The 20,224-nt window shown below is 38.2% G+C and overlaps 1 protein-coding gene across 1 annotated transcript in view; it reads left to right on the top strand.

Moving 5' to 3' along the window:
* Window positions 1-1,359: 1,359 nt before the first annotated feature.
* The window catches only part of LOC137083892 (CUB domain-containing protein 1-like), a 40,179-nt gene continuing 21,314 nt past the window's right edge, over window positions 1,360-20,224 (top strand). Inside the window, exons 1-5 of the mRNA XM_067449836.1 lie at window positions 1,360-1,435; window positions 2,038-2,244; window positions 14,825-15,148; window positions 15,240-15,593; window positions 18,368-18,562. Of these exons, the coding sequence (XP_067305937.1) occupies window positions 1,360-1,435; window positions 2,038-2,244; window positions 14,825-15,148; window positions 15,240-15,593; window positions 18,368-18,562 (1,156 nt within the window). The remainder of the gene's footprint in view (window positions 1,436-2,037; window positions 2,245-14,824; window positions 15,149-15,239; window positions 15,594-18,367; window positions 18,563-20,224) is intronic.

The following is a 20,224-nucleotide window of genomic DNA, read 5'->3' as shown; positions in this document are numbered from 1 at the left end:
CCCCGAGGGAGTAATGAAAGCCGTCTTCCACTTGTCTCCTTCTCGGATAAGAATTAGATTATAGGCACTGCACAGGTCTAACTTAGAAAACAAGGTGGCCCCACTCAGATGCTCGAGGGCGGCTGGAACGAGGGGAAGAGGATACCTAAACTTCTTGGTTATCTTGTTAAGAGCTCGGTAATCAATGCATAGACGTAGACCGCCATCTTCCTTAGCCACAAAGAAGAAGCTGGAAGCAGCAGGAGACGTGGAAGATCGAATGTAGCCTTGAGAGCCGCAGTGATGTACTCTTCCATGGCCTTCTGTTCAGGGATGTAGAGTGGGTATATGACCGCGGGGTACTGGCTCACCTTGGTTCCAGGTCGATGGCACAGTCCCATGGTCAGTGTGGTGGTAACTCTGAGGCTCGCTTCGGGCAGAAGACGTCTGAGCAGGGCTTGTAACAGTAAGACTTCATTACTGAACCAGGGGCAATAATAATTTAAAATGGTTATAATTATAAAAGTTTATTTGAAAAAAATATTTTAATGTTGTGTAAAATTTGCGTATAATACTATAGACACAGTCACTTGATTGACAGATTCATTTGTGAATTGTGATGGAATAATTACATTATAGTTGTATTGGAGGTTTACACATATTGTGCAGTTAATCTCCGTCGTGCATTAATTTGAGTGTTGACAGATATGGGAGTGGCTTGATGCAGCTCAAGAGATGCAGATAATTTGATCTTGACTGTTAAGAAACTTTAATTAATACTGTCACATAAAAAATCTGCTTCAAATTGAATTAAAAATGAAATTACAACTTTGAAATAAAAATGTAAAGTGTGTACAAATATTATTGAAGCTAAAATGTCAATTTATTTAACACGATCCAGGAAAATCGAAAATAATAATTATTTTGATGCTCTGGTATAGTTTAAATGTATTGTCAGAGCTAGAATTTTTTTAAAGAATTTAAATATTATAGTTTTATGGATTATATAGAAGGTATACTGTATGTACTGATATACATCAATGTACTGTTATTGATGAAAATGTCTTTTCTGAGAAATTTGTATAATGTATGTATTACATTACCTTCTCTGTGGTATTGTTAATATTAAAATCTCTCTCTCTCTCTCTCTCTCTCTCTCTCTCTCTCTCTCTCTCTCTCTCTCTCTCTCTCTCTCTCTCTCTCTCTCTCTCTCTCTCTCTCTCTCTCGCATTCTCTCTCAAACACACACACACGTCTAAACTGCGCAGTAGACGTCAGGTTTTAGGAACAGTGTACTCCAGGAAGCCGCTCAGTTGTCACCGAGGAATAGTAAAGACGAATATCTACTGTCTATAGGAGTTCATTGGATATTAAAAAGTAATGCGAAACTGGTGGACCACGCGCTTTTGGCTTCTTTTGGGGTTTTTCCTGTCGTCATCGTCCTCGGAGCTCACAGGTAACAGCCAAACCCTCTTCACAGGTAGGACACACTGATCCATTTCGATAAAAATGGTCTGATTATCACGTTTTCTGTTTATCACAAGTCTAGTTATAGACTTATAAAATATGCCTTATAAAAATTTGCCTTTTCGGTTAAGAAATGAATATAATACATGGGTCAACAAGCTTGATTTACCAATTTCGTAATCTCGAAAGCAAGGCTGACTGCAGATTGTTAGGATTTATATTGGCTAATGTCTAATTTCGCTTGATGTTTCAATCTCTTTTCACCCAAAACACTGTAGGTTCCAACACATTTTAACCGTGTTGTTTGGGAGTGCTTTTGTAAAATAAAGGTTCAAAAAATATATTTTTTCAAGAACAAGAGACAAGAACAATTTTAAAAGAACCTTATTTTCTTGAAGATCATCTAAATTCCAACATTCTAATCATCTAAAGATTTCTTTCTTTTAAAGTATTTAAGTGTAAACAACTTTATTTATAACTTTATCTCAATTGAGAAACTGCATATGTTTGTGCTTTTATCAATAATGGATAGCCTATGTAGGAAAAACATTAAAAATATATATTTAAATCTCTGTCTTTACATAATTTTAGGTGGTGCAGAGCTCGACGTTGCTGTTGAAAATGGCACAAGCATCCACATTAATACCAGTGCTGGCAAAAACACACAGTGTGAAGTTTGTATAAGCCAGGTGTGCCAGTCTTCTGTGGTGCTCAAAAGTGACACGCGTCTGATTTTCAGCTGTTCACAGCCAGAGAATGTGTTCACCGTGGAGATCATCAGAGACACTGCTGGGAGAGGTCAGATAAAAATAATACTTTACATTTTTTTTCATTTTTACTGGTTATTAAGACAAAAAAATGTATTCAATTTGTTTAAAATATATAATGCATATGCTGAATGCTGACCATAAATGAGAGGGTGTTATGTTTGCCATTCTATTACTAATAATATAAAAGCAAACTCTATAATAATTTTTCTATCTTCTATTAACAGTTCTATCTAATCATACATGTATTTGATAGGACTTTTAAACAGAGACCAACACTGCGTCTAAATTTTAATTTACCAAATTAACGAACCAAGACGTCATTTACTACCCTCCTCATTCATTTTTTACAGTTATACATCAACTTTCTTAGTATTCCTCAATCAATCCATTTTAAACAATTTATTAAGAATTATAATTGAATGCCTGTTTTTCGACTATTTTTTTGTCAAAATTGTATAGGGTCGCTAACGACCCGAGGTGTGTAAGATTGTACGTACATATATTTTTTTGCACAATGATAAATTAATCTATAATGACAAAATAAAGCGCAAATCACCTTTATTCCACAACGTGTCAATGTCTGATGAAGTGGCGTTTCACTTATAGTTACCTCAGAAAGAAAAGAAAACAATAATAATTATAATCTGCAAAATTTGAAATGTCTTAGTGATTTACTACAGAGAGCAAATACTAAACACAATCAAATATTAGTGTCAATGTCACTTGATGATGGATGTGCTCAAGAAGCTGTCAGTGATCAAAATACTGATTTTGAAGATGTTGAAAATTAGTTTTGATAATGTGTGAGATCGCGAATATGAGCCAGAAGCTGAACGCACTAAACAAGCTCTGACGAGGACATATAATGTTTGGTATAAAACATCTGCTCAAACTGAACCCTTCCAAGCTCCAAAAGGTAATGAAATAAGTTTTATTTTATTCTTCTGTAATTGTTATTCTAACATCAGGAGTTTTATATATTATCACGACAGGTAGAGGTCTATCCATGTTAAATATAGGTCCGGGTCGCTAATGACCCAAATATGTAAGAATGTTTGGCGAAACAGTTATGCATGATGACAGATGATAAAAAAAAATTCTATATAGTATGAAAATGGGTTGTATGAATTAAATTGTGACCAACCAGCATTGCTTCACTGCTATTCATAAATACAATCCTGTGATCTCATGGGATAGTAAAGAAGTAAAGGTCATCCGAGTAATTTTCGACCTAGTTTTTCCCCACAATACAATGCATTCTGACTGAGTATTTGTCGCATATAGAAGGGAAGTGTTTGATTTTAGACAGTGCATAAACTAATGAAGATGGAGAGGATATGTTTACAGGACAATGACGTACAAACATAGACTATTAAAAAAAAATGGATGTAGTGTCCGTGACGTCATAAGTAGGTTTCGGAAGAGCAGTTTTGAATCCAAAAAGTGTTCAGAGCCGGCAGGGCGTCGCTCCAGGACAACAGTAAATGGGCAAAGAGGACGTGGGTGGGCTAACAGACAACAGACAAATGGCATGTAGTGAAAGCAGCAGCAATCCACCTGTCACTCAAAGTGACCAAGCCCTTAATTATGCAGAACTTTTAAGGCTTAGGCTACGTTTACACGCGGGTGGCTATTTTCATAAACAAACATTTCAAACTCTCTGGTTTAAAAAATAACATTGTGCAAATGTCAGTTTTCAGAGAAGTGTTCACTTACACGTACATGTACCCGAAAATTATGCCGCCAAGAGCATGCCAAACATGTAGGTGGCGGTGTAACGAGAAGCTGAGGCCCCCGTAAGCCAATTAGAATCCCGAAAATAGCGGCGGCGCTGATGGTGACGTGGTTTGGTTTGTCGTGTTGGAGGGAGAAGTTGTTGACATAATGGAGCATAAGTCGCTCCTCGACATAATGGAGCAGCTGTATTTGCAAATGCAAACGAGAAGAGTTTGCACCGACATAAATGTGACTGCTACTCTAAACGCTTCCATGATCACATATAAACATAGGTCGCACTTTTGACGTAGGTGTGAGCTCTGGCACATACTGTGACGTTGGCTGCCTATATACTTGTTTGTGTCAGGTTACATACAAATGTGCAAAGAAAGATTTTCAAAATCTCCACTCTGGCCGGAGTTTTTAGAAAGGCTTGTTTTTAGAGGCAAATTTTCCTTTTTGCATGTAATCGAAGGGCGCAAACGAAGGGAAATGTCTCCGTTTTTCAAAATAACCATGTATGTATAAACAGGGCCTTAATATAATTTAAATGGATGAGTTAAAAAATGTCATCCCCGTTACAGTTGTCATGAAGGGCAAAATTAGCTGTATAGACCAAAACCACTGTAAAGTTGGGCATATTAAAGGGGTGATGAATTGAGAAATCAGCTTTCCCTTGAGTTTTTGATATATAAAAGGTCATGGTAATATAAGAATATCCTGTAAGTTTCAGAGCTGAAAACTTCCTTTTTAGTTAAATGAAAAGCTTTTATAGACACCAGGCCTAGAAAACAATCGTGGGCTTCATCCCACACTTTCATCCCCCTACAGAACGTGTAATTCAGTAGCCCCGCCCACCGACTCATGGAGCTGTTCGGATCCCGCTAGCCAGCAGCAATAACAATGCGGAAGAAGATAGCAAGATATTGTGGAAGAACACAGTCGCTGCATAAGCCTCCTTCAGATCATAATATTAGGAATGTGTGATACTTCATTTATTTTTAATTAAGTTCCAGCTCAAATGGGGAAGACCGTATACATGTGTTTGCTTCATTTCACTGTGGAATCGTTTGTAAACAAGCCTCAAGTGCTGGATTTGCAGACACAATGATGTGCTTCTATATTGGATCCGACAGGAATGGTGCAACAAACTTATGTGAGTAAAACGTATTTTTTGTATGTAGTACATTAGTCCGGGGGCTGTGTGTTTTCCAGACCTACCAAAACCTTTGCAGTTGGCGCTTTTAAATCAATCCCTCCCTCATGTGAACTGACAGGGGCATAGATATGACAGCGGAGCTGAAGCTCATTACATATGCAAATCTTCTCCAATCCTAGCCGTGGGCGTTTACTTCCTCAGGGTATCTGCGGGGTCTTGAAAAGTCTTAAAGCTACACTGTGTGATATTTTCCCCCATCTAGTGGTGAAAAGGTATATGGCCATCGAGTGAATAATAGTTTCTGCTCCTCTCAATTTCGATTTCGTTTCAACTCCTACGGTGGCCGATTTAGTCATGGCTTCCAGTTCGACCTCTTCGGTGAGTGTTGCTTCAACTCAAGTGATGAGGTAATTTTTGAAAACTTATAATTTGCAGTTATTTAATTTACCAAATGATCTATGATCAAATTAATCTATGTAAAATGATTAATAGTTTTACGTTTTCGTTATTTTTAACCTGTTCATTGCTAACATCAGCTATCAGGTTCCCAGACGAACGCAAGCTCTTAGTAAAGTAACTTTTATCAGTGCTATCGTTATTCTGTATATTGTACAACACCACTAGCGTAAGGCAAACAAATTATAATGCAATTAAAATATTAATCTCATGTTATCCGTCATAGAACACGGATTTATGTTATAAGGTAAACAATACTTTTTCATCATTGACGTGAGGAGGAAAACTATCCTAGACGTCGTTCTAGTGTTAACGTTATGCACAGCACACCATGATATAATTAGCCAAGCAACAATAAAACTTCCAATATACACAAATAGGCTGAATTAATATTACCTGTCGAGAAGAAAGCAGGCAACGTCGGCGTTCTTTTTAAAATCGTTGCTCCTCATGAGCTCTTTCCATCTTGGAAAGGCCACTCCAATATTTACTTTTGTCTTGTTGATTTACCTGTCACGTTGCCGTCTTAATTCTCTTTTCCGCTTCCTTGGCGACTCTGATACATATTCCGCAATGTTACTAGGTCCCCGACCGGGGTCGAATTCGGTAATCAATTCCGGGACGTGGTTGCTTTCACACAGAAGGCGACCCGGCAATGTTCCGGGAATATTGCGGGTCCGACGTGCAGTGTGAGAGGGGCTTAAGAGTGATCCTCCATCATCATATAGCAGCCTCAAGCAATCCTCCTCTTCACATTCAACACGGTGCAATCGAGTGTTAAATACGAGAAAAGCGAAGCTTGAATTTACGGGTATGTCCCTCTTTGGCAAATGTACTTTCAAGATGGAGGAGCAACATGGCGACCGCCATCCGAACCCCTCACCCGTATGTATTTTCAATGGTATATTATAAAATTACGAGAATGCATTATTACTTGAAAGAAGTAAATATACATTAATGAGCACATATATTTTCGAAAGAACTAAGTGGTTTTAGCTAAGAATAAACTAAAAAAGTTACACAGTGTAGCTTTAAAAGGTGACAAATCAATTTTGGGAAAATTAAGACCCTTATAAAGTATTAAAAAGTCTTATCACGGCTTTATAAAGTCTTAAATTTTTAAAGTATTTTGTTCAAGCTTTGTCAAAAGAGTTTGACTTCAAAAAGTATTTATGAATATATTTCTTTTCATCCCCATAAGTATTAAAAAACAACGGGGCGCTCAGTCTGAAACAAAAAAGTGGCTGGTAAAAACATTGAGTGGTAGACTTTGAAAAAAGTTAATTTCCATCCCTGGCGAGCGCTGTCTACGGGTGACGTCATGTATTTTGTGAAATGTGCAGTTAGGTGATGTGTCGCCCTCCATACGTTGCGAAACAGATATGCAATATAATCGATAACAAATTGGCCTACGATAGAGATTTTATGTCTACATTCGACTACAACTGTTTATTAAAGGTTTGTTGCCGATTAGAACTTGAAGTGCGATGAGGTCTTAAAATATTTTGAGAAGGTCTTTAAAAAGTCTTAAAAAGGTATTGAAATGAACTTCAGGATTCCTGCATATACCCTGTTCCTAGTCTCCAGTGCGGCACGCCCATCAGAACCCAGCGTTCAGGAGAGAGCCTCAAAACCAGTGTAGAAAATAGCCTATTACTTATTAGTTATGATGTTTTTTGAATGTAAAAACCACACAAACATCATTAGTTGACCTCAGACAACAGCATAAAAAAGAAAAAAAGCCAGTTCAGACACCTTTAACATTGGGGATATACAGTATCCGTAGAGCAATAGTTAAACAGTTTGGTTCAGACGGTGCTGTCACGCATGCCCACTATTTCTAGCTCATCAGTTCTGTAACATGTCCGTAAGAAACTTCAGTTCTGTGTACTGGTGATTCGGATACTGTTGCAACCAATTCTGGCCTTGAGAACCGCTGTAGCCTATGTCTTAGTCTACTGTTGAGCTGAGAACTGCTGCCGCCTGAATATATAATTGTCAAAACAAATTCAAAGCATGTTAGGGATGGAACGGTAAGAATTTTGTATCATGATTATAGCGACTTACATTATCACGATTATCAATATTGTCATGTTTAGCGTTTTTGAAATGAGAGGAAAGTATGGCAAGGCAAGGCAAGGCAAGGCAAGTTTATTTGTATAGCACATTTCATACCCAATGGCAATTCAACGTGCTTTACATAGAAATTAATTAAAACAGTGGTAACAAATGCATGAGAAAAAAAGAATACCATATGGACGAATAAAAAATTAAAAACAAGCATAGTTAAAACAGTCGTAAAGATAATAATAGTAATTCCAAAAAAATAATAATAATTAAAAAAATAAGATAAAATAAAATGGTCAGATCCACAATAATGGTCTGATATAAAAACAAACATTCTTCAGTTTACAGCCTACATACATGTACCATCTTTATTAGAACACCTCTCATTAATTTCTTTCTCAAACACGTTCATAACATCCATTTTGATCACTATTCCCTGATTTTTACTCAGGAACCTTCTTGTTAAACCCATTCTCACTCATCATACCCTCCACAGATTTACACATACTCAAACCTTATTGTCAAACTTACTATTTCCATCAAACCCAGTTTTCACTCATCATATTTAACTCAAATGAACATATAAAATAAACAATAACCAAAGATAAGAACAAAGGTAAACTAAAACAATTGTAAAAAGAATAAAGAGATAAGATAAGGTGAGATCAGTGGGACGTACAGTGGCTCAGAGCTCATTCAGTAAATGCACAGCTGAACAGATGTGTTTTGAGTCTGGATTTGAATGTGGCTACTGTTGGAGCAAATCTGATCTGTTCAGGAAGTTGGTTCCAACTGTGGCTGGCATAATAGCTAAAAGCAGACTCTCCTTGCTTTGAGTGAACTCTTGGTATTTCTAACTGACTTGATCCTGCTGATCTGAGTGATCTGTTTGGTTTGTATTTAATCAGCATATCTGCGATGTATTGAGGTCCTAGCTCATTGAGTGATTTATAAACAAGTAATAGTACTTTAAAGTCGATCCTAAATGTAACTGGAAGCCAGTGTAAAGACCTGAGGACTGGTGTGATATGGTCATATTTTCTAGTTCTGCTCACAATCCTGGCAGCAGCATTCTGTATGAGCTGCAGCTGTCTAATGGTCTTTTTAGGAAGGCCGGTGAGATGGGGTAATTTTGTACCATTATTCCAAACAAATATATTGTTATCCACAAATAAATGTAAAGTGATTCACAAAAAAGAAATAATTTCACAAATCAATAGAATGAGATCCACAAATATATGCAGGATTTTCACATAAATGAATTAGATTCACAAATAAATACAATGACATTTGTGAATAACAAAAAAATCCACACATATATTTTGATGTCACAAACACAACTTAAGTTGCATAGGTTGCATTCATTTGTTAATTGCTTCCTTGGCATTTGTGGATCTCTTATTGCGTAAATCGCGTGGTTTTTGAAACATTTCTAGCGTCTTGACTCAAACAAATCCACAAATAGGTAGCCTCCATCCACCTTCTACTTAAGCCAATCAGATAACGGCCATATCGTGCTGACTGGCTCCAACCAATCAAGCTTTGCCCAGTGCCGCCGAAAAACAGTTACGACCACTGATCTATATAAATCTGTATATCTATATACAATATTGTTCAAAATAATAGCAGTACAATGTGACTAACCAGAATAATCAAGGTTTTTCGTATATTTTTTTATTGCTACATGGCAAACAAGTTACCAGTAGGTTCAGTAGATTCTCAGAAAACAAATGAGACCCAGAATTCATGATATGCACGCTCTTAAGGCTGTGCAATTGGGCAATTAGTTGAATTAGTTGAAAGGGGTGTGTTCAAAAAAATAGCAGTGTGGCATTCAATCACTGAGGTCATCAATTTTGTGAAGAAACAGGTGTGAATCAGGTGGCCCCTATTTAAAAGGGGGGTGAAATGCTGTTTCATGCATACTGATCTTTTTACACTGTTAAAGACTTGGAATCCCATACTAAACATAGACAAAGTTTCAAAAGTTAAGGTGGACGTTTGATGGGAGTATTTCTTTGTCAAAAATACTACTTCCGGTTAGTCATAAGTTTCGGCAAGTTTTTTGAGATCATGCGTCCCCTTTGACGTTAATGGGGGCGGAATTTCCTTGTATGGGCCTTACGGACAATTCTACCGGAAGAGCGTGAGAGAGAGAGAGAGAGAGAGGGAGAGAGCGAAAGCAACAGGCTACGCCCATCAAAGCGCTGGCTTGTAGGATGCTGGACAGGTGATGTGCACATAACAATGTCACCAAAAAAGTGCGTTTTTGGTTGCCAGACCAAGACAGTCCTGCACAGATTCCCCCAAAACCCCGCGGTAAGGCAACAGTGGATGTAATTTGCTTTTCCGGATCAGCAACTGAGTTGCGCGAATGTTTATATCTGTTCGCTGCATTTCGGTGCCGACTGTTTCATAAACAAGGCCCAGCTCGACGCCGCATTTTCCCAATCACCTAATGCTGAATGATGGAGCAGTCCCAACGTTAGAAGGGTGAGTGAGACTGCTTCAAATGTCTGTGTTTTTTTTAGTCCGCTTACTGTCTACACAAACCACGCGTAAACACACAAACACACGTGCACAACTGCACTTCCCACATGTACACCTTCAAAGACAAAAATATGACGATATAATTCAAGTATAAATATGTAAATAACACAAGCCGCTAAGCATATTATATAGTTAGTGTATAACTTGTACCACATACAGACGTCCTGCTCTAGTCGTTTTTGCTGCTGCTCCTGTTCAACTGCAGCCTCTGGGTCTGATTCCGGATCATAGATGTATGGCTGTATCTGATTAAAAGCCATATTTTTATTTTGAATAAAGTTTTTTTCCCGCTGTTAGGGATGAGACAGCTTTACGACGCACTCGACTCAACACACAGCGCGCTGCTGCACACGTCATTATTTAGCTCCGCTCACACGACACGCCCCCACCCGCTCTGCTTTTTTCGGAAAGACTCGGAACAGCGCATCTTTCTTATATAATTATTAAAAAAATAAAGACTTTTCGGAGATATGCAGGATGCAATGCTACTCTATAGGTACTCAAGATTGACATGACACTGACTGAAACTGAGTGTTTCACCCCCCCTTTAAGGATGAAGCCAACACTTGTTGAACATGCATTTGAAAGCTGAGGAAAATGGGTCGTTCAAGACATTGTTCAGAAGAACAGCGTACTTTGATTAAAAAGTTGATTAGAGAGGGGAAAACCTATAAAGAGGTGCAAAAAATGATAGGCTGTTCAGCTAAAATGATCTCCAATGCCTTAAAATGGAGAGCAAAACCAGAGAGACGTGGAAGAAAACGGAAGACAACCATCAAAATGGATAGAAGAATAACCAGAATGGCAAAGGCTCAGCCAATGATCACCTCCAGGATGATCAAAGACAGTCTGGAGTTACCTGTAAGTACTGTGACAGTTAGAAGACGTCTGTGTGAAGCTAATCTATTTTCAAGAATCCCCCGCAAAGTCCCTCTGTTAAAAAAAAGGCATGTGCAGAAGAGGTTACAATTTGCCAAAGAACACATCAACTGGCCTAAAGAGAAATGGAGGAACATTTTGTGGACTGATGAGAGTAAAATTGTTCTTTTTGGGTCCAAGGGCCACAGGCAGTTTGTGAGACGACCCCCAAACTCTGAATTCAAGCCACAGTACACAGTGAAGACAGTGAAGCATGGAGGTGCAAGCATCATGATATGGGCATGTTTCTCCTACTATGGTGTTGGGCCTATTTATCGCATACCAGGGATCATGGATCAGTTTGCATATGTTAAAATACTTGAAGAGGTCATGTTGCCCTATGCTGAAGAGGACATGCCCTTGAAACGGTTGTTTCAACAAGACAATGACCCAAAACACACTAGTAAACGGGCAAAGTCTTGGTTCCAAACCAACAAAATTAATGTTATGGAGTGGCCAGCCCAATCTCCAGACCTTAATCCAATTGAGAACTTGTGGGGTGATATCAAAAATGCTGTTTCTGAAGCAAAACCAAGAAATGTGAATGAATTGTGGAATGTTGTTAAAGAATCATGGAGTGGAATAACAGCTGAGAGGTGCCACAAGTTGGTTGACTCCATGCCACACAGATGTCAAGCAGTTTTAAAAAACTGTGGTCATACAACTAAATATTAGTTTAGTGATTCACAGGATTGCTAAATCCCAGGAAAAAAAAAATGTTTGTACAAAATAGTTTTGAGTTTGTACAGTCAAAGGTAGACACTGCTATTTTTTTGAACACACCCCTTTCAACTAATTGCCCAATTGCACAGCCTTAAGAGCGTGCATATCATGAATGCTGGGTCTTGTTTGTTTTCTGACAATCTACTGAACCTACTGGTAACTTGTTTGCCACGTAGCAATAAAAAATATACTAAAAACCTTGATTATTCTGGTTAGTCACATTGTACTGCTATTATTTTGAACAATACTGTAACTCTATATAGATAAGTGATTAGGTCAGTGATAGATCAGTGATTCTTCCATAGGAACTGAGGAATGCAAAGCTCGTATCACTGAGCGAACAATAATTCCAGCATTAAACACCCTTCATTTCAGTCAGAGGTGGACAAAGTACACAACTTCATTACTTGAGTAAAAGTAAAAGTACTACTGGTCAAATATTACTCCTTTACAAGTGAAAGTTGTAAAAACAGATTTTTACTCAAGTAAAAGTACAGAAGTATTTGTTTTCAAAAGTACTTAAGTATAAAAGTACATTTCATTTTTTTATGCCAATGCATTACTTTATTATTGTTGTATAAATGCCCATTATGCCATCATGGTTTAAGCCAGTCATTGATGATCCATCTGACATATTAGCATACGACTAACTTAAACTCATTTAAATACTTGTATATAAGTTACAAAGCTCTTTATAATGCTGCTGTCACGTTAAGGCTGAATGCACGGATCCAATACACTGATACACATCTCATATTCTCCCAACTTTACCATTCTCTTTCTCCCAGACATTTATATTTTTAATATTTTATAAGACATGCACCAAGTGTATGCCAACTAAACTAATCTTGATTTAAAAAAAAAACTGAAACATACTTTCAAAGTTTGGCTATGGGTGCACACACTTGTGCCTAAGAACCGTCTTCTTCCATTTTGCTATGAACAGATCAGTGTTCAAAAAACGTTGGGGAAATGTATATGACCCTATAAGAGTGATTCCTGACAGACTATCTGCAACAACAACAAAAAAACCTTTTAAAGAAGGAAAAAATCATCCGACGACTTTCAGAGCTGCAACAGAAACGACTTTTGACCTTGATAGAAATGTAGTGGAGTAAAAAGTATGATATTTGTCTGTCAAATGTAGTGAAGTTAAAGTCATAAGTTTCCAGAAAAAAATAATACTCCAGTAAAGTACAGATACTCAAAAAGTCTACTTAAGTACAATACTCAAGTAAACGTACTTAGTTACTGTCCACCTCTGATTTCCGTGCAGGCTATCTTAAGTGCAAAGTCCACTTGCAGACCATGAGTTCATGTCAGGCTTGAGAAACAGCGCTGATACGGTGGAAATGGGATAACAGACCGGTTGATTACACTTTAATTACTTTTAAATGTTTAATTTTACTTCTAAAATTTTTGTTACATGAGTTTAAATGTTGTAAAATATTCTTTACATGTCAAAACAGTAATATTTGCTGTAACGTTATTGCTGTTGCTCGTCAACAATAAAGGCCATGTCATGTATAAGTGTGTTTGTGTGGAGTACTTTACAAAGGTTTAGAGGAAATTAAAGTTATACTATACAAGTTAATAATACTCATAAATAAAAACAGTTCATATTAGTCATAAATATTGGTTTTTAAATGTTTTTTTTTTACTCATTTTTTTCTACTCAATTGTATGTTAATGTAACAAATGCAGTTACTCAGATATACTTAATTTTTTTACTTACATTTACTCAGTTCATACGGTGTCTGTAATTGATTTCACTGCTTTAAAATGTACTAAATTTTTTTGTGTAAATATGTTTCACCAAAAAAATTGAGTAAATCATAGTAGAAGTTTTTAGAGTGTGATAAAACCATGGTTAATTTCCGTAAGGGTGTATCTGTGCTATAGCCTACATTATTTGCAAAAACGTTAGCATAAGTAAATCCCTACATTAAAATTATATTAAACAAAAACACAAAAGCAGTGCTACGAGGGAGGATGTTCTGCAGGAACACACACACTCTCTCTCTATGGACACAGTAACTGTTACTGTCATTTCTTTATCCTGTAGAAACGTCTTACATTTATATTCAATTTCACGCTGTTGTCGCTTTACAGTTACTACTGTCATAACATGTTGACTTTTAAATATAAATTTAGCTTCCAACAGGAGATATTTCAGATGAATTAATGTTTTTGCGCTGAATATTAATGGTCTCTCTCTCTCTCTTGATTACGTTCTGTCTGTTTGGCGCGTATGATGGAATTCTTGACTCGAGCCGCAGTGTCAGTGCACTGTTCCTGTTCGGTGGTACACACATGCTCAGTCTCAGCAGTTCGTGCTCATCAGTTCTCTCAGCAAAACATGTCTCAATTCAGTGAACTGTTGGAGTAATTGAAGTGTCATATACTCCGTTGTAACATTGTATGTTCATATGGGAAAAGGAGGCAGGAATCCACAAAGGTTCAAGCACTTCAATAAAAAAAACATAAAATAAAAATGCCAGCCTCCTTATGGACGACTGCCACACAGATAATATAACAAACAAAACACAACGTAAAAGTCCAGGCTTGGTCCTCTCGCATCCTTCACTGCCTCCTTTAATGCCTCCGTAGCTCCTTCTATGAGATACAAGACGCCATGCCACTCTCTCACGGCTCTTGCCTGCCCTGTTTGCCACATCTGTAATATTGGTTTATTTTGAGTTGGAGGGACTGTCAGGCATATGCGAAAGTGAGTAACTTTAGTAACTTGTAGATCAGTGCCATCTCGAGATGCAAGCTGTTTAGAACGATTCGGTCCAATTTGGTGAAAGTTCACAAAAAAACAAAAAAAACGTTTAAAAGAATGATTCGTGCACAAACCAGACATTGCTACTTTGAGATTTTCAACTACTTTTGATTGGGAGAATTGAGCATGACCACTAAATGAGGAGCACCAGAGGGTTAAATTAACACTGTGTGCTTGTTGTAAAATCAATGAGTCTAATGTGTTTTTCTCTGACATAACCCATTTGTTCAACAGTGATAAACATTGTTCCCAAAGAATACAATGCCTTTAAAAAGTTCAATCGGACCTTCGCCTGGAATCTGAAGCCTACAGATACATATACTATCCATTTGAATTTCAGTAGAATTGGATTACGACAGATTCGGCCGACAGATGGCTGCCCGGACAAGCACGTTTACACGATCACGACGGACAATCTCACTGTTGGGAGATTTTGTCAGAATGGAACCATTAAAATTTTCAGGCTGCGTAATGTTGGCAAACTGTCTTTGGAAGTGTCTGGAGGTCAAACTCTGTCCACGAACGTCATCGTTGTATCACTGGGAGTTCCCTCTCAATGTAAGTGCAATGGTAAAACTTACATGTTTAAGTACAAATTGTCTAAACAAAGTTGTCAAATGTGAATTGTTGAACGTTATTTCTTTTACAGCACTGGCTGATATCCATGTTCATCTCCCAGAGAGCAGTTCAACCCAGGATTTCTTTACCCCAAACACTTTCCCTGAAGATGCACAGACATCATGGACTTTCACCGTGCCCCAGACGCACTATGCAGATGTGCACATTCTGAACCACACTGTTCCAACATGCCTTCAACCTGAAAACATCCCAACAATGAATTACGATGGGCTTTTAAAGAAACCTCTGGTTAAACCACTGAACGGAACCCAGCCATCGAAGATAACTGGCAGCTTTACACTCGCCATAAGGAACTGCAAAATGTCCCGGCCATCGCAAGATCTGATGGTGCACTTTCAAATATCTACCAATAAAAGAACACAGGGTATGTGATATTTTTATGTGATATGTTAATATTTTTTTTACTAATAATTCAAAAATATAGTTTATTATGTAGGATGGTAATGAATACGCTATTTTAAATAACAGATGTCCAGTATGATTTGTGATAGAGTTGCTGTCAGGACCACTATTGTCAAAGATGATTGACTGATTATTAACATGCAGTTTGGATTGCCGGTATGGTTCTGTTCTGGGCAATGACTTGCGCATAAGGTAGCCTATCATAAGAGCAGGGAGAGCAGCAATAACCCCCGAAGGGTAAACAGAACAGAACCAACATAATGTATTTGCAGATATCATTAAAAAAAGTTACTAAGCAAATGACAGTTTAAATCCCTACATTAAAATGATATTGATGAAAAACAAAAACACAAACTTAGTGTAAGCAGATAAAAAAGGTTCTGGAGGAACACACATTTGGTCTGGACACAGTAACTGTTACTGTCATTTCTTTATCCTGTAGAAACATTTTACATATATATTCAATTACACTGTTATCCCTTTACAGTTACTACTCTCATAAAATATGTGAATACATGTTGACTTTTAAACCTAAATTTACCAGCGTGCAGCTGGTGCTCATTATCACCCATGCCACCAGCCTCACTCCATTCTCACAATCCTTCGGCCTCCTTCTGCTTGCCACACTCCCTTTAGAGTGAACTTTGAGCTTTGTAACATTACAGATCTTTTTTATGCTCAAACAGCAGCATTACACACTAACGAATGTTGAAATGTTGATTTTAAATTTCATTGCATCAACACATCTGAAAAAAATGTGGGACAAGGCCATGTTCACCACTGAGTGGCATCCCCTCTTCTTTTTATAACATTCTGCAAACGTCTGGGGACTGAGGAGACACGTTGCTGAAGTTTAGGAATAGGAATGTTGTCCCATTCTTGTCTAATACAGGCTTCTAGTTGCCCAACTGTCTTAGGTCTTCTTTGTCGCATCTTCCTCTTTATGATGCACTAAATGTTTTCGATGGGTGAAAGATCTGAACTGCAGGTTTGCCATTTCAGTATCCGGATGTAATTGATGCAGTATGTGATCTGACATTGTCTTGTTGGAAAATGCAAGGTCTTTCCTGAAAGAGACGACGTCTGGATGGGAGCATATGTTGTTCTAGAACTTGGATATAGCTTTCAGCATTGATGGTGCCTTTCCAGATGTGTAAGCTGGCCATGCCACACACACTCATGCAACCCCATACCATCAGAGATGCAGCTTCTGAGCTGATAACAACTTGGGTTGTCCTTGTCCTCTTAAGCCCAGATGATATGGCAGTTTTCCAAAAAGAACTTCAAATTTTGATGCTTCTGACCACAGAACAGTTTTCCACTTTGCCACAGTCCAATTTAAATGAGCCTTGGCCCAGAGAAAACGCCTGCACTTTTGGATCATGTTTAGATATGGCTTCTTTTTTGACCTATAGAGTTTTAGCCAGAAACAGTGAATGAGACGGTGGATCGTGTTCACCGACAATGTTTTCTGGAAGTATTCCTGAACCCATGTTGTGATTTCCATTACAGTATCATTCCTGTATGTGATGCAGTGCCGTCTAAGGGCCTGAAGATCACGGGCATCCAGTATAGTTTTCCAGCCTTGGCCTTTATGTACAGAGATTGTTCCAGATTCTCTGAATCTTTGGATGATATTATGCACTGTAGATGATAACTTCAAACTCTTTGCAATTTTTCTCTGAGAAACTCTTTTCTGATATTGCTCCACTTTTTTCGCCGCAGCATTGGGGGAATTGGTGATCCTCTGCCCATCTTGACTTCTGAGAGGCTCTTCTTATACCCAGTCATGTTGCCAATTGACCTAATAAATTGAAAATTGGTCCTCCAGCTGACTCTTATATGTACATTTAACTTTTCCGGCCTCTTATTGCTACCTGTCCCAACTTTTTTGGAATGTGTATCTATCCAAAATGAGCCAATATTTGGCATGACATTTCAAAATATCTGACTTTCAACATTTGATATGTTATCTATTGTGAATAAAATATAAGTTTATGAGCTCTGTAAATTATTGGATTTTTTTTTATTCACAATTTGTACAGTGTCCCAACTTTTTTGGAATCGGGTTTGTAGGACCCCTCTAACCTTTTGATCTCTCTCAGGGTTTTATTTCGCAAAAATGACAGCTGACTGTTTATTATACCTTACATTACATTTTGCCATACACTGAGGTCAACTAATGACGTTTGTGTGGTTTTTACATTCAAAAACATCATAAATAATAAGAAATAGGCTATTTTCTACAATGTTTTTGAGGCTCTCTCCTGAACGCTGGGTTTTGATGGGCGTGCAGCACTGGAGATTTAGAAGTAAACGCCCACGGCTAGGATTGGATAATATTTGCATATTTAACGAGCTTCAGTTCCCCTTTCTCTTCTGTTCACATGAGGGAGAGATTGTTTTGAAAGCAGCAACCGGGATGATTCTCCCACAGGGCTCGTAAACGTCTTTATCAAACAAACACCATGATTTATTTCTCACCCACCCGCGATTGATTGGAATATTATTTCTGTATTACATGGCCAGCACGATCTGTGGATATAAGCGCGAACACACACACACATGCACACAATGTGTGTCAAGAAAAGATCAAGAAAATATTATTTCTGCTGAAGGGCACTTTACACTTTATGTTTATTTTTCTGTAGAGGCGGTGTTTCGTTGTGCGTTGATGTAAGGCTCAATTCATCACCACTTTAATAACTGTTTTTCTTATTCTTGTCACTGTTGCAGGGCAGTGCAATGTGGATCTGCCTGAGAGTCAAATGGTACAGATCCATGTGAAAGGGGGTTATCGGTCCACCTGTTTGTTGAAACTGAATTCGGTCCTTATGTACACCGATATCTTACCTTCAGGGAAGCGTATTCTCCTCGAGACCTTTGACTGTAACAATGATGACCTGGAGTTGACTGTCACCCAGACCATAGGTACTCTGTGTGGAACGATCTACACCTCTAAACCATAAATTACACAATATCCTAAATGTTTTGAGATTTGTTTCACTGTGTAAAATACTCTGGTGTCTCCCAGTCATTATTAGAAGGTTCATTAGTTAACTCAAGCAGATCAGGGACATGCCTTTGGGCCAAAATTTTGTTAGTAGGTATTCCCTAAACTTCTCGGGTACATGATGATGAAACCTCTGCAAACTTTTCAGTGTGCCAACTGTCCTTCGAATAGCAGTGGCACAAGAAAAGAAGAAAATAATGAAAACAAGAGTGTTAAAGGATCACTTCAGTTAGTTCACTTCAAAATGAAGTTTTCCTGATAATTTCAAGAAGTCCTCGCTGCAGCCTGTAGCACGATGACATACTGGATCAGATCCAACACGTACTGGACGCGCATGCGCGGTGGTTTCATTCACAATTCAATGACGTCATTTACACATGTGCAGTAGAGTTTGAATGCACAGTTAAGAGTTTTGCTGGATAGATAATAGGCCTGCACGATATTGGAAAAAAATTACATTGCGATATTTTTTTCCCCAACGATATATATTGCGATATTGAGGGCCATCAATCCAGGCTAAAGTCAATAATTACCATTCCGTGATATTAATAATTTCACTAATAAGCAAGCTTCATTACAAGTGACAAAAAGAAATGTTGTAAAGTATGTGCAAACATGAAACTAAACCTCCAGTAGGTGGCAGCAGGTGACCGTCTTAATGAGTGAGTCACTGAGTCGTTCATTCAAACGATTCATTCGAACGCTGAATCGTTCACACTTGTTGCAAGCGTTAATGTCGAGCCCTGCTTTGTATTCGTCGTAAAGATCTTTATGGTGCCGTTTTAAGTGATCAGACAAATTGGTGGTGTTTTCTTGTTTTGTGGCCACAAGACACTCCATGCAAAGTACCTCTTTTTGGTCAACATCCTCCTTTATGTAGCCAAAATAGTCCCAAAAAGATGATTTCTGGTACAAACCTTTTTTTTCCCTCTTCCGATCCTCTTCGTCGCACATTTTAGCAGTGAATGTTTGGCCGTGAGCGGTGAGCAGCGGCACAGCGAACCAATCACTGTGCAGGCATGAGGAACGTGCGTGTCACTCCAGCAACAAACTCGTGTTTACTGTGTGCTATTCTCTTAATACACCATGGGCTACTATCCTTCACATCGCATGTTCCGGCGATGTGACTATCGCACAGGCACACATCGCGATGTCGATGTTAAAACAGAATATCGTTCAGCCCTAATAGATAAATACTCAAACCGCTCACGCAAAAATAATGATTAATAACATGCTCACGCCATCAGGACACACGGTTTGCATTTTCCCTTGAATGTGTAGGCTACTGGTATTTTAAGTTCTTTACTCTACGGTGGCCGAGACAGCTCAACACGCAGCAAATGAAGAAAGCACCAGCAAATAAAGAAAACATCTTCATCAGTTTGACAACACGCGCGCTGCAAATGTTAACAATGCATGCAAATACAAAAACGCGCTGCAAATCCTCACAACACATACACATACAAAACGCGCTGCAAATCCTCACAACACATACAAATACAAAAACGCGCTGCAAATCCTCACAACACATACACATACAAAACGCGCTGCAAATCCTCACAACACATACAAATACAAAA

Source organism: Pseudorasbora parva, chromosome 7 (genome assembly GCF_024679245.1).
Source record: "Pseudorasbora parva isolate DD20220531a chromosome 7, ASM2467924v1, whole genome shotgun sequence".
In the NCBI taxonomy this organism is placed as follows: Eukaryota; Metazoa; Chordata; class Actinopteri; order Cypriniformes; family Gobionidae; genus Pseudorasbora; species Pseudorasbora parva.
Note: the sequence above shows the minus strand (reverse complement) of the source record. Positions and strands in the feature narration are given on the sequence as shown.